At 38.5% G+C, this 16,223-nt stretch overlaps 1 protein-coding gene across 1 annotated transcript in view; it reads right to left on the minus strand.

Moving 5' to 3' along the window:
- LOC137253276 (myrosinase 1) overlaps positions 1-16,223 on the minus strand; it is a 47,941-nt gene that overhangs the window by 11,939 nt on the left and 19,779 nt on the right. The window contains exon 2 of the mRNA XM_067789910.1: positions 6,587-6,785. Within this exon, the coding sequence (XP_067646011.1) occupies positions 6,587-6,785 (199 nt within the window). The remainder of the gene's footprint in view (positions 1-6,586; positions 6,786-16,223) is intronic.

The raw sequence follows: 16,223 nt of genomic DNA on the forward strand, positions 1-16,223 counted from the left end.
GACCATCACTAAAGTTTTATGGGCGCTAAAATCCGTTTAAAAGTTTGTAGCGCCAAGTCCAGCTGGATTATATCCTACCATGCTGCTGGTAAATCGATCGAAAAATGCTTGAATTCAATATTTGATGGGCGCATAAGACTGAACTACATACGTACTCCCGGCATTTTCCTATAAAAAATGGTAAACATCAGCCATATATTCCCCAAAGACTACAGGCCGTCGGCTTTAGATCTTTCCTTCCCAAAACCCCTGAGTGCCGTATAGAAGTATATTTAAAAAAGATGGACAACAGCACACATACACCAAAGACAGGTACGTGGACACTGCTAAAATGGTTATGAATATAGAAAATATATCGGAATACAAGGAGTACGCCTTGGGCTCAATTAAAAGCGTCATACCTCACAGTTTGTATTAAAAGCGTGCTACCTCAGAATTTTCCAGCTGAAAAAGTATTGCATTTATGATCAGGTACTGCTTTTTGAATGCAATTCTTAGACAGAGCGCTCTTCAACCGATTTCAAAAAAGGGCTAATTCCGAAAAAAAAAATCGGAAAAATCCTTAAAACCATTTTTAAAATATTGCTGCGATAGTGCATAGTTAAACCGATAACTTAGCTGGGGTGATGTTCCACTTAAGTGATTAACATATGTACATACATTGCAAAATAAAAAGTTGTCTGTCATTGATAAATGTGCATCCACCAGTAGCTATTTAATCTGTATAAACCTTAACACCTACATTCACAATCTAATTATTTGTTGATAATTAAATATTCTAATTGATACACATCAAATACTCATTAATGTTGACATATATTTTCATATGAAACAAATAAGGCAATCTAAGTTGAGGTGTACGTGAACACTATATATACTCAGCTGTGAGCTGCGAGCAGTTAATTTAGATTCAGTTTTTTCACATCAACTTCTCCCAAAAGCGGGCGTGGTTATTAACTGATTTTGCTCAGTGTTATTCGAACCATTTCAGAAATTAAGAATCTCAAAATGCCAAAAGTTAATTGGTAGAAAAATTTCAAAAATAACATTTCATGTGGTTTATTTTATGCGCCTACGATCCTTTTCCAAACCGTTATATAAAAGTGGGTGTGGTCTTTATACAATTTCTTCCATTCTTCACAGACATATAGCCCATAACGAGTAACCTTGTGCTGGTATGACACCTTAGAGGTATTTCATTTATGACCAATATTATTTTTAAAATTTATTTAATCAGAAGCAGACGCTGCCACGCCCATTATTAAAAATTTCTACGGGTTTCAATTAAAATAAATAAATGTAAGGCGCGATAACCTCCAAAGAGATTTTAGGCCGAGCTTCTCTTCCAATTTGCGTCGTGCGCCTTTTAATTTTTCCTACAAATTGGCGGGAGGGGACCTACTTGTTTTATGACGACTCCGAACGGTATCTGCAGCGTAGATGAGTTTTCACTGAGAGCTTTTCACAGCGGAAATACATTCGGAGTGCTTGCCAAACACTGCCGAGGGGCGACCCCGCTTAGGAAAATTTTCTTCTAATTGATAAAACTTGTTCCTCAAAGTTTGATGTTGCTTTGACCGTGGCGTGAACGCAGGATCTTCGCTGTGATAGGCGCAGAACGCTACCATCACACCACGGCGGCCGCCGTTTCAATTCACACATCAATCTGAATTAGTGAAGGTGAAATATTAGGGGACTCATTAAAGCAAATAAATTTATAAGGTGTTAAATTATATCCATTTACACACACCTAGTAATATTTTTGATAAACTTAATTGTCGATCAGCTGTATTATTGCAACAAAAAATGTTTGATTGTTACCTATACAAATTAAAAAATTCCAAGATTAAGTGAAAAATCAAAACTAAAAAGTTTTTACTAAGATATTCTTGTAAGTGAGATGTTGGAGATGTTTTTGATGAAAATGCAAGGTTGCATTCTTTTCAGTTTACCGCGTTTACCGAGATGTGCGCGTAAATTTATACAAATTATGCAAATGATTTTTCATACAAAATTTGACAGTTCGTTTACGGACTACAAAAATTTATACGTTTACACAGTTTATACGTCATTTTTTATAAGGTTAAATAAGTCCCCCTATTAACTGAATAAAAACCCGTTTTATGATTTCAATATACTTCGTTTAAAAATTGCCCCTTATACTTAAGAACAACCCTAATGTATGAAATATTAGACTTTAAGAAAATATTTGAACACCTGTTGAAAGACAATCGAATTGATATTTGAATATTTCACACTTAATAATTGTGCATATGTATAAACTTAAGCGTCCGTTACTCATACTTAGCATAGACTTGACTTAACCTCAGTACTGTCGCTAACGGTCCTGTTTAATGACCTTTGTATGTAACTGAGACCCCACACTTAGAAAAACTAAACTGGGCTGGCTTCTAGCCTGTTAATTTTCTACGTAAACTCTTAGTGGCGTCGGCACTTTTGGATGCCATTTATGCTTTTGAACTTTATTTTGATGTGTATTTGAAAATGTAGGCATTTATTTGAGAGCAAATATGTACGTTTTTTTTTTTCGTTTTTCTTTAAATTTTGTAAAAACTCAGGTGCAATACAGGTCGCATGTGCTACGTGAAGTATTCTTGGCTATACTAAGTTGCTACTTGGCTAAGTTGCTAAGTCAAGCCAAGTCAAATCAAGTCTATGCTAAGTATGAGTAATGGAAGCTTTAAGCTATCCACCTATAGTTGTTTTATTTACGAATAAAGCAATTATTGATACATGCTTTGTAGAAATATATGTACATAGCCTAATTTGACAGCATGTTTCTTAATAATTTGAATATCAAAAAAAAATGTGTTTCTAAGCACTTTGACGTTTCTATTCTAGACCTTTAGCAACTAAATTTGAGAAACGGGCAAATGTTGTTGAAAAATGGGCAAATGTATTTCAGAACAAATTGAAAGAAAAACGTTTTCTCAATTTCATTTGCCCTTTTCTGAATTTCACATGTCCATTTCTCAAATACATTTGCCTTTTTCTCAAATTAATTTGCTCGTTTCCCAAGTTCATTTGCCCCTTTTCTAATCCCTTTTAAATAATGTTGGAAAAAATTTAAAGCGTCGAATTATTTAAATCAATTTTGAGTCTAAATTTTAAACCCCCCCATCGGTTTACATAGTTAATTATTTTATAGCAAACTAGCTAACCCGGCAGACATTGTCCTGCCCTTTATTTGGAAAGTGGACTTCCCCTCCCTCTATCACTCTTTCCATCTTCTTTCTTTCTGTCCTTTCCTTATGACCTTTATCTCCACCCCTTCACATTCTAATTCTCCCTCTCTCTTCCAAGCTCATTCCCACTTGCACTCTTAATCCCTATTCCACTCTCGATCTGATAAAAGGCATTGAAAGTTGCCTTAAACTTTTAGCTTTTTTTCTTAGAATTAAAAACTTTTATTGAGCCTTTTTTATACTCAGTTGAGCAGAGCTCACAGAGTGTATTAACTTTGATTGGATAACGGTTGGTTTACAGGTATAAAGGAATCGAGATAGCCATGTCCGTCCGTCCGTCTGTCCGTTAACACGATAACTTGAGTAAATTTTGAGGTATCTTGATGAAATTTGGTATGTAGGTTCCTGGGCACTCGTCTCAGATCGCTATTTAAAATGAACGATATCGGACTATAACCACGCCCACTTTTTCGATATCGAAAATTTCGAAAAACCGAAAAAGTGCGATAATTCATTACCAAAGACGGATAAAGCGATGAAACTTGGTAGGTGAGTTGAACTTATGACGCAGAATAGAAAATTAGTCAAATTTGGGACAACGGGCGTGGCACCGCCCACTTTTAAAAGAAAGTAATTTAAAAGTTTTGCAAGCTGTAATTTGGCAGCCGTTGAAGATATCATTATGAAATTTGGCAGGAATGTTACTCCTATTACTATATGTATGCTTAATAAAGATTAGCAAAATCGGAGAACGACCACGCCTACTTTAAAAAAAAAATTTTAAGTCAAATTTTAACAAAAAATTTAATAGCTTTACAGTATATAAGTAAATTATGTCAACATTCGACTCCAGTAATGATATAGTGCAATAAAATACAAAAATAAAGGAAAATTTTAAAATGGGCGTCGCCCTTTTTCATTTAATTTGTCTAGGGTACTTTTAATGCCATAAGTCGAACAAAAATTTATCAAACCTTGTGAAATTTGGTAGGGGTTTAGATTATAGAACGATAACTGTTTTCTGTGAAAAAGGGCGAAATCGGTTGAAGCCACGCCCAGTTTTTATACACAGTCGACCGTCTGTCCTTCCGCTAGGCCGTTAACACGATAACTTGAGCAACAATCGATATATCTCTATTAAACTCAGTTTACGTACTTATCTGAACTCACTTTGCATTGGTGTAAAAATGGCCGAAATCCGACTACGACCACGCCCACTTTTTCGATATTGAAAATTACAAAAAATGTTTCCTGAAGATGATCTCAGAATGAGATCGAAATATCGACCAAATAAAATTAGAAATACAAACATTTAAACTGTGTTTCAATTTTTTAAACTGACTCGAGCTCATCAAAATTTAATAAATTATAATATTTGAAGGCAAATAAAAATATTTTTAAAATGTTACAAAAAATTAAAAAAAAATGCCATAATTCTATACCAAATACGAAAAAAGGGATGAAATATGGTGATTGGATTGGTTTATTGACGCAAAATATAACTTTAGAAAAAACTTTGCAAAATGGGTGTGACAGCTACCATATTAAGTAGAAGAAAATGAAAAAGTTCTGCAAGGCGAAATCAAAAGTCCTTGGAATCATGGAAGGAATACTGCTCGTGGTATTACATATGTAAATAAATTAGCGGTACCCGACAGATGATGTTCTGGGTCACCCTGGTCCACATTTTGGTCAATATCTCGAAAACTCCTTCACATATACAACTACCACCACTCCCTTTCAAAGTACTCATTAACACCTTTTATTTGATACCCATATCGTACAAACAAATTCTAGAGTCACCCCTGGTCCACCTTTATGGCGATATCTCAAAAAGGTGTCCACCTATACAACTAAGGCCACGCGCTTTTCGTACAGACAAATTCTAGAGTCAGCCCTGGTCCACCTTTATGGCGATATCCCTAAATGGCGTCCACCCATAGAACTATGGCCTACACCCTCTTAAAATACTCTTTAATACCTTCCATTTGATACACATGTCATACAAACACATTCCAGGGTTACCCTAGGTTCATTTTCCTACATGGTGATTTTCCCTTATTTTGTCTCCATAGCTCTCAGATGAGTATGTAATGTTCGGTTACACCCGAACTTAGCCTTCCTTACTTGTTAGCTTTTTATTTTTGTTAATCTAGCCTTGATTATCGCTAAGTTGCCTTATCCGATGTGAGTATCATGCATGTTTTTTGAGCATTTAGCAAGGCTCGAGCGATAAGAGCCGTAACAGAGCTGGATTCTTCTTTGGCAACACACCTGTATAGAACGGGAAAATCTCGCATAGATTCCCTAAGTCTTAGCAATAAATCTCCATCTTGATTCGGCCCAAAGTCAAAGGTACCCCAGTTAACTGTATATACATATATATGAAGAAATGTGAATATATTTAAAGCATATAAAGAAAACGCATGTTTTCAATCAAATATACAAATATAGTTTTAAGTATTCTTCCCATTCCGAAAAGCTTAGATGAAATGCTGAGATATAGATGTATTGAACTCCACCTAATCCAACCCATTTTATGCGAACTCCAACTCGAATTTCAAGTTCATCTCATTTTTTCTGAAAAATATCACACCAGCGTCAATTTATGAGGTATTTAAATGTAAAGTCACATATAATTAAAATAAATAAATACAGGGCGCGATGTTCCTCCAAGGAGATTTATGCCAAGATTCTCCGCCATTTGGGTCATGCAGCATTTAAATTTTTCTACAAATTGGTGGGACGGGACCTACAAGTTTTATTCTGATCCTGATTCGCTGAAAAGCTTTTCATGGTAGAAAAAAACTTAATTTTTTGCCAAACTACTGTCGAACCGCGACTCTGCTTAGAACAACTTTTTCTTGATTCTTTCGATCTTGCTTTTCCCGGAAAAGACAAATATTTTATTCAATTCCGACGTCGGCTACGAAGAGTGGTATATGATATTTACGACTGGCATAACATATTTTTTTTTTTTGTTTTTGTTAAATTATGTTTGGGGAAATTGGTGAACGGGATTTTTTTAATTTTATAAAAAAAATTTATTTTCTTTTCTTTTTTTAGAGAAGTTACCTTTTTCTCAAACAAATCGTTCAATCAATTGGTCTCATTCAGCTAAAATTGATTGCAAACTTAATGAACGTCAACACCTCATAAAACTAATAGTCTTAAATGTGTAGAACAGTAATTTCCTGTTTTTGCTGCCATAAATGTGCGTATCGCATAATAAGAAAAAATAAAGTATATGCCATAACATGTTTCTTTGGACCCTAAATCCAAATTTTGAAAGTTTATTCGGAATTATAAGTACGCAGTTTTTGTGATCTCGCCTAGATTTACAACTTGGGATATGTCGCGCAAAAAGTGTTCACATTTACCTGATGATAACTGTCTGAAGAAACATCACCATTTGACTGATCATCAATTTTTTCGGGATAATTGTGCGTTAAATGGTCCCATATCGATTCACCTTTGCCGGATGCATTCCAAGCACCTTCAATTTGATATGCAGATGTACCAACGCCCCAAATGAAGTCGTGCGGAAATTTGCGTCCTGTTGATTCAAGTGGTTCGCGCCTGTGGTTAAAAAAAAAGGTATTAAAATTTAACAAGCCGGCATAATTTATTTATAGTAATTAACTGCACATAGTTCATTACAAGCTCTAAATTGAGGTAAAATTAATAAACTAAAATATTTTCAAGAGGCCTAGATTTGATGAGGTAGTGCATCTCGAATACATGCAATCACATATTTCAGCGAAAAAAGTATTGTCAACGCATGAATACATTTTTATTGTTCTGAAGCAGAGGGAATTTTTAAATGTTATAACCAAATTTAAAAAATTACATTCAATGTTCTCATCAAATGCGAACCTACATTTTCTCTTTCCTCACTATATATTTCTCCATATTGTGGCGAACATTAGCATCGCTGTGCTGTTAGTAAATAATCACAAGAAAAATAGCGAGCAGCCACACTTATGTACATGTACACATTAAAGCAAGCAGTCGCACTGATGACTTATATACAAGGCAACGAAGAATATTCCATACACATAACCAGCAGCTTGAAGCAGAGAGATTATGTGTCCGGGAGCTAAGAGCAGACGTTTTTACTCACACATACACACGCATATGGTTAGAAGAAAAGCATAAACTACAGATATACATGTATATAGAATAACCAAGCATGAGATACAACTGTTCTACAAGGCATGTGCGTGAAACGTCTAGACCTAAGGATAAATATGCGAACGAGGTAACAGAGAGTATAAAAGCAGCGCAAGCTGGGGAAAAACTAATCAGTTTGATCTTAAAAACGCTAGTAGTGAAGTATAGTTGTGAAGTACTTACTCCCAAACTCTAAATAAAAAAAAAAATGTTTCAATACTGAATATTGGAGTTATTTATTCGACAGTTCAGAGATTCGAACGTTAGCAGAAGGTGTATAATTATCACGAATTTCCCAGAATTCGTTACAATATTATTAACAATGTTTTTTTTATGTTTGCCATATAAGAGATTTTAGCATCGTTTGAACTTGAAAATTATAACAAAACAGCATTGGTACCACTGCTCAATAGGACACGGTTATGGACACGATATTGAATGCAAAGTATCCATAATGTACTCATATCAAGCATCGCTCCACAAATATGAGGCTCTCGATAGTATCAATTTGGAAATACTCGATACGCAAAGCATCGATACTAAATTGACAAGACAAGTATGCGGATCAATAATGCATTTTTAAATAAGGCCGGATTTACAAGAAACACTCAACTTTGTCAGACGTATCGTTATCGGATGTCAAAAGTATCGATATGGTAAATGTAAAGTATCGTAATGGCGGTATCAGTTTTGGGTGTGAAAAATTTGGCATGCGTACTTTCTAAAAAGCCGTAAGTAAAAAAAAAGTGCTTTCAATTCATAAAACAGTCACGTGGCACATTCGTCTTACCTCCGTGTCACTAGAAGCTTGGCCTAAAACTAGCGTAACTTATTTAACACATTATTTTCTTTTGTGTTTTATTGCTAATGCACTCAATCAAACTGTCAAATTAATTATATGCTATGGGAAAAAATATAGAATATTTGCAATTTATTATTAAAATACCATTGTTTTATTTACAAAAGAATAAAATTGATTAGTTATCGCTTTCAAAGGAATTTCAACACTATAAAACTTCAATTTCAATATTAATCATCTTTTAGAAAAAATAAATAAATTTGATCGTCAGCGCCAATAGGCAAAATGTGTTAAACTGCAACAATTTAGTTAAGATCCTGTATGTATGAATGAAATAATATGGGATACCAATATTGGAGATTTGTAGGCACTGTTAATTTTTGGGGGGTCTGAAATTTTAATGAAGAATTTTTTTTATATAAAAATATGATCAAATAGTAATAATTAATGAAAAAGTTTAATGAAATATACGGGCACCCTGTTTTATGATAGTTTTTCACACAATGCATAAAAAAAATTTTATTTTAAACTAAGGCCAAGGATTTCTGCTCGCTAGTTCTTGAGTACATCGAGGCAAGAGAAATCGGAAAACTTAATTCAATTCGGAGTTTCGTCGGTCTCGCAGGCTAGACCAAAATATCCGAATCCGGCGCACAGACTTTTCGTAAGAAATTCGAAAGTCATACAATTATACTTAACGAATTTGGTTATAAATTTTACGGCGAGAAAAAGGGACTGGATAAAACCAAACGGACCCTGTTCTCAGCAATCATTGAATTCAAGTTCACTTAAAAGTATGTACTTATGAGCAATATTTTAATAGGCTTAACTAAAACGACTTTAAATGTTATAATAATGATGAAGCAACTGTTAGCCTATATTATATTCAATTAGGGAAGACTACTCATCTGGGGCAGGAGACCGGTTAACTTGTTCAGGGATGGGTCGAAGTTGGACGGAAAGGTTTGTGGGGGGTCTTATATCAAGAACTAAATGTAAGCCGCAAGTTTAAGTTGGCTTATCACTGCAGCGTCTTCTAAGCAGAAGTTGCTGCGATTAAGGATGCGGTGGATGAAATGATATCCAGTGCTACTACGGTTAGGGAATTTAACATCTACTCTGAGAGCCAAACGGCTATCAAGGCCTTGAGTTCAACTACAGTGCGATCGAGGGTGGTTTGGGAGTGCCTGACTTCGCTTGTGATTGCATCGAACTATTTTATAATTAAGATTATCTAGGTCATAGTGATATCACGGGAAACTGTCAAGCGGATCTCTTAGCCCGCATCGGTACAACTGAACCAGATGAAGATGGCTGTAGGGATTTCGGGATTCCGCTGGCTATCTGTGGTTTGCTCCTCCATAGATGGGTCTCGAGTCAGCTCAGCAAACGTTGGGCGGACAGCATCTCTTGTAGGGTAGTAAGAGCTTTCTGACCGGAAGTGGAGATCTGCCAAAATAACAGCGACAGGGCACTGCTCCACGGGAATCCATGCGGTAGGTCTCAATATACTGGAAATTCCATCCTGCTGTAGCTGTATGGAGGATGATGAGGTCAAATCATCGAATCACTTTATGCTTGATTGCCCAGCTTTTGCCAGATCTAGGTGAAAGAATTTCGGTTGCGGCTCACTTGGATCTCCGCAGGATTTATCCAAAGTTGAGATCGATATCATTCGGAACTGTATGCAACGGTTCTCTTAGTAGCTATAGCTACGTCACCGTTATTGAAGTGTATGTGGTATCACAACGGACCTTCACGTAGTCCAAGTGAGCTTCCACCTAACCTAACCTACATTAATTGAGTATAATCCTCGAGGATAAGCATCTTCGTAGACTTTCTTTACCGCTAGCTTATATCTCATGGATTTCTGCTTAAAAAAGCTGAGGTGGCATCCCATTGGTATCGATTTTTGCAGTTCGGCCAATTGGTGTCAGCTATCGTTTTTCCGTCATCTCTTCTCTTAAAAGTCATGCATATAGAGCGAAGTTAGGGCAGAGCAACGCGTGTCAGGTCTGGTAGCACAAACATATATCAAATGGACAATTTTATTCCGTTAGACTGCAGAAATTTCGGAAAACCCCCAGCTATTTAGTATATCTCTTTAGGCCCTTGTGAGTTTGAATGAGTTGCCATCTTAAACATAATTCGTCGCAAATTGACTACTTCAAATGATGGTTTTCAACGAGATCTTCTATAGGGGATATCTCAGCTGGAAGAATCCGGCTTTTGGGTATTAAAAAAAGCACGTATGCTTTACTAGCTTATTTTAACACGGTTAACCACGGATTAAAAACAAAAAACACCCGTGCATCTATGCAGTAATGGTTGCGGTCCAATGAAGCGTGATCCAGATACGGATAGAAATTTAACATGCAAAAGCAACAACAACGCTGTGATCCTGATATCTACATATCTAGATCAGTTTCGGATAGATAGATATAGACTTCTATTTATCAAAATGGTCTGGGCGAAAAAAGAAATTCATTTAGCCATGTCCGTCCGTCCGTCCGTAAACACGATAACTTGAGTAACTTGAGTAAAACGAACGAAATCGGACTATAACCACGCCCACTTTTTCGATATCGAAAATTTCGAAAAACCGAAAAAAGTGCGATAACTCATTACCATAGACGGATAAAGCGATGAAACTTGGTAGGTGGGTTGATCTTATGACGCAGAATATAAAATTAGTAAAAGTTTGGACAATGGGCGTGACACCACCCACTTTTAAAAGAACGTAATTTAAAAGTTTTTCAAGTTGTAATTTGGTAGTCGTTGAAGATATCATAATGAAATTTCGCAAGAATGTTACTCCTATTACTATATATGTATGTATGTGCTGAATAAAAATCAGCAAAATCGGATGACGAATACGCCCACTTTAAAAAAAATTTTATATCTTTGCAGTATATAAGTAAATTATGTCAACATTCAACTCCAGTAATGATATGGTGCAACAAAATACCAAAATAAAAGAAAATTTCAAAATGGGCGTGGCTCTGCCCTTTTTCATTTAATTTGTCTAGAATACTTTTAATGCCACAGGTCGAACAAAAATGTACCAATCCTTGTGAAATTTGGGAAGGGCATAGCTTCTATGGCGGTAACTGTTTTCTGTGAAAATGGGCGAAATCGGTTGAAGCCACGCCCAGTTTTTATACACAGTCGACCGTCTGTCCTTCCGCTCGGCTGCTAACACGATAACTTGAGGAAAGATCGATATATATTTACTAAACTTAGTTCACGTACTTATCTGAACTCACTTTACTTACTTACTTACTTAATTGGCGCTTAACCGTCTAAACGGTTATGGCCGTCCAACAAGGCGCGCCAGTCGCTCCTTCGCTCCGCCAACCGGCGCCAATTGGTCACACCAAGGGAGTTTAAATCGTTTTCCACCTGGTCCTTCCAACGGAGTGGGGGCCGCCCTCTACCTCTGCTTCCATAGGCGGGTTCCGATAGAAACACTTTCTTGGCCGGAGCATCATCTTTCATTCGCATAACATGGCCTAGCCAGCGCAGCCGCTGCGTTTTAATTCGCTGGACTATGTTGATGTCTGCGTATAGCTCGTACAGCTCATCATTAAATCTTCTTCGGTACTCGCCATCGCCAACGCGTAGAGGTCCATAAATCTTTCGAAGAACTTTTCTCTCGAACACTCCCAAAGCCGCTTCATCTGCTGTTGTCATGGTCCATGCTTCTGCCCCATATAGCAGGACGGGTACGATAAGTGACTTGTAGAGTATGATTTTCGTTCGCCGAGAGAGGACTTTACTTTTCAATTGCCTACCTAGTCCAAAGTAGCATTTATTGGCAAGATTGATTCTTCGCTGGATTTCAGTGCTGATGTTGTTGCTAATGTTGATGCTGGTTCCCAAATAAACGAAGTCTTTTACTATTTCGAAATTATGGCTGCCAACAGTAGCGTGGTTGCCAAGGCGCATATGCGCTGACTCTTTGCTCGATGACAGCAGGTACTTCGTTTTGTCCTCATTCACCATCAAACCCATCTTTACCGCTTCTTTTTCCAGCTTGGAGTAAGCAGAACTAACAGCGCGGGTGTTTAGGCCGATGATATCAATGTCATCAGCATATGCCAGTAATTGCACGCTTTTATAGTATATTGTTCCAGTGCGGTTAAGTTCTGCAGCTAGTATAATTTTCTCCAGCATCAAATTAAAGAAATCGCACGATAGGGGGTCACCCTGTCTGAAACCTCGTTTAGTTTCGAACGGCTCGGAGAGGTCCTTCCCAATTCTGACTGAGCTGATGGTGTTGCTCAACGTCGTTTTGCACAGCCGTATAAGTTTTGCGGGGAAACCAAATTCAGACATAGCGGCATATAGGCAGCTCCTTTTCGTGCTGTCGAAGGCGGCTTTAAAGTCGACGAAGAGGTGATGTGTGTCGATTCTCTTTTCACGGGTTTTTTCCAAGATTTGGCGCATTGTGAAAATCTGATCGATGGTAGATTTACCAGGTCTGAAGCCGCACTGATAAGGTCCAATCAGCCGGTTCACGGTGGGCTTCAATCTTTCGCACAATACACTTGAAAGGACCTTATATGCGATATTAAGAAGGCTGATTCCACGATAGTTGGTGCATTTTGCAGTATCCCCCTTCTTGTGGACTGGGCAAAGAACACTTAGATTCCAACCGTCGGGCATGCTTTCGTCCGCCCATATTTTGCTAAGAAGCTGCTGCATGCGCCTTACCAACTCCTCGCCGCCGAACTTGAATAGCTCCGCAGGCAATCCATCAGCGCCCACGGCCTTGTTGTTTTTCAATCTGGTTATTGCTATTCTAACTTCGTCATAATCGGGCGGGGGGACATATATTCCATCATCATCGATTGCGGGATCGGGTTCTTCATCTCTGCGCGGTGAATTGCTGCCTCCATTTAGGAGAGCAGAGAAGTGTTCCCTCCATAATCTAAGCACTCTCTGGACATCAGTTACAAGGTCGCCGTTTTCATTCCTACAGGAGTTTGCCCCGGTCTTAAAACCTTCCGTCTGTCGCCGTATTTTTTGGTAGAATTTTCGGGCGTTATTCCTGGTGGCTAGCAGCTCAAGCTCCTCGCACTCACGCCTTTCTGCTTCTGCTTTTTTCTTCCTGAAAAGGCGTCTCGCTTCCATTTTCAACTCACGATAGCGTTCACACACTCCTCTTGTCGCGCTCGCTTTTAACGTAGCCCTGTAGGCAGCTTCTTTTCTTTCGGTTGCAACGCGGCATTCTTCATCATACCAGTTGTTTTTTCGTGGCCGCCGGTAACCAATTTTTTCCTCGGCGGCAGTATGAAGTGCTTTGGAGATATGCTCCCACTGCTCCTGTATTCCTTCAGGATGAGTTGTGCCCTCAGAGAGCAGGTGTGAGAGTCGAGTTGCGAAATCATTGGCAGTCTGTTGTGATTGAAGCTTTTCGACGTCTAGCTTTCCTTGTGTTTTTTGTTCCTTGTTTTTAGCCGCGTTGAGGCGGGTGCGTATTTTGGCTGCAACGAGATAATGGTCCGAATCGATGTTAGGTCCTCGGATCGTTCGCACATCTAAAACACTGGAGGCATGCCGTCCGTCTATCACAACGTGATCGATCTGATTGCGAGTATTTCGATCAGGAGACAGCCATGTAGCTTGATGTATCTTTTTATGCATGAACCTTGTGCTTGATATGACCATGTTTCGAGCACCGGCAAAGTCAATCAGCCTCAGTCCGTTAGGAGAAGTTTCATTGTGTAGGCTGAACTTTCCGACTGTAGGGCCAAAAACACCTTCTTTGCCCACCCTGGCGTTAAAGTCGCCAAGAACGACTTTTATATCATGACGGGGGCAGCGCTCGTATGTGCGTTCTAATTGTTCATAAAAAGTGTCTTTTACCTCATCGTCTTTCTCCTCTGTCGGCGCATGGGCGCAGATGAATGATATATTAAAAAATTTTGCTTTTATTCGAATAGCGGCGAGACGCTCGTCCACAGGCGTGAACGCCAGCACTTGGCGACAAAGTCTCTCTCCCACCACGAACCCGACGCCGAAACTGCGCTTATTCGCATGGCCACTCCAATATATGTCACAATTTTTGATCTTCTTTCTTCCTCGCTTCGTCCAACGCATTTCTTGGATGGCGGTGATGTCAGATTTTGCTTTGACGAGGACATCAACCAGCCGGGCATCTGCACCAATCCCATTCAGGGAGCGGACGTTCCAGGTGCATGCCCTCAATTCATTGTCCTTCAAACGTTTGCCATGGTCGTCATCAATAGAGAGTGTATTTATCCGAGGCTTGTTGTTATATTTCATTGGAGTATGGTTTTACGTGGCGGGTCCCAAGCCCAGCGCACAACCCGCTCAGCGGGGGTGAAAATATTACTTGGCACGTTTATATAGCGAGCCGCTTGCTCCAAGACAGACGCCCGCTTGCAGCCGCACCTAGAGGTGTACAGACGCTGCCGATGAAATCTCCCCCGGCTAGCCCTTAAACCGATTATGTCAGAGTGGCCTAGCCAGGTTGTCGCCTTCTCACATTAGCTCACCGCTAAACGGGTGTTTAGCGGCTACCCAGAGGATACTTGGCCGCAAGCGACCGGCAGTAGTGAGCTGCTTGAACCGCATGCAAAAGAATCGCTCTGGCCATTCCCAGGTGAATGGCGGTCAGAAGCTTTCCCCACTTTCGTGGACTTCTACACACGGCCCCACCCTCCCTCACTTTATCTGGGTATTAAAAATGGGCGAAATCCGACCACTTTTTCGATATCGAAAATTTCGAAAAATTAAAAAAATGCCATAATTCTATACCAAATACGAAAAAAGGGATGAAATATGTTGATTGGATTGGTTTTTTGATGCAAAATATATCTTTGGAAAAAACTTTGTAAAACGGGTGTGACACCCACCATATTAAGTAGAAAAAAATGAAAAAGTTCTGCAGGGCGAAATCAAAAGTCTTTGGAATCATGGAAGGAATACTGCTCGTGGTATAACATATGTAAATAAATTAGCGGTACCCAAGAGATGATGTTCTGGGTCACGCTGGTCCATATTTAGGTCGATATCTTGAAAACGCCTTAACATATACAAGTAAGGGCCACTCCCTCTTAAAACCCTCATTAATACTTTTAATCTGATACCCATATCGTACAAACACATTCTAGAGTAACCCCTGGTCCACCCTTATTGCGATATCTCGAACGAAGGCCCACTCTCTTTTAAAATACTCATTAACACCTTTCATTTGATACCCATGTCATACAAACACATGCCAGGGTTACCCAAGGTTAATTTTCCTACATGGTGATTTTACCTTATTTTGTCTCAAAAGATCTCAGCTGAGTATGTAATGTTCGTTTCCACCCGAACTGAGCCTTCCTTACTTTTTTCATTGTTGTAATTCTTTAGTTAGTTTCGAAGGCGTAACATATCATAGTATTTATTTAAACTAAAAGTTAATAACCTGCATGTTTGACATTGTCCATAAACTTGTTTTTATTCCACAACAACTGCATGTATGTCAGTGGCGGGCAAACCCCTTACAGTGTTACGATATTCGTGCGCCCCTATCACGGTCAAGTAACATTGAAACGGTCGACGCGCATGCGCTACGAAAATTAATTGTATACCAAATGTGCTAGTAATAGCAGTAATGTGGTGTTGAGAACGCAAGCGAAATCTATTCATGCTTGTATAAGACAACATTATTTGCACACCACTGATGTAGGTATGTATGTATGTACATATGTTTGAAAGTTTGTTTGAGCATATATCAAGTTGTAATAGGTACTTCAGATTTCATTCTTTATTGGATCATTTGCCTATAACTTTGCACAAATCGGCAGTTACTTACATACCTACGTACATATATATGTAAATAAGTGGAAAATGCCTATGCATACTACAATTATGGCACAAATTTACCTTGAGTTATTTGTTTAGATTCTAAATCCATATCGGCATTTGCACTGATTGCACGAGATGTACTTGTTATTGACTGATAATGGTTTGATGTTACGACACATCAAAATTCACTGTCACATAAAATTTGGTAGTTCAACTAAATA

Source organism: Eurosta solidaginis, chromosome 5 (genome assembly GCF_040869045.1).
Source record: "Eurosta solidaginis isolate ZX-2024a chromosome 5, ASM4086904v1, whole genome shotgun sequence".
In the NCBI taxonomy this organism is placed as follows: Eukaryota; Metazoa; Arthropoda; class Insecta; order Diptera; family Tephritidae; genus Eurosta; species Eurosta solidaginis.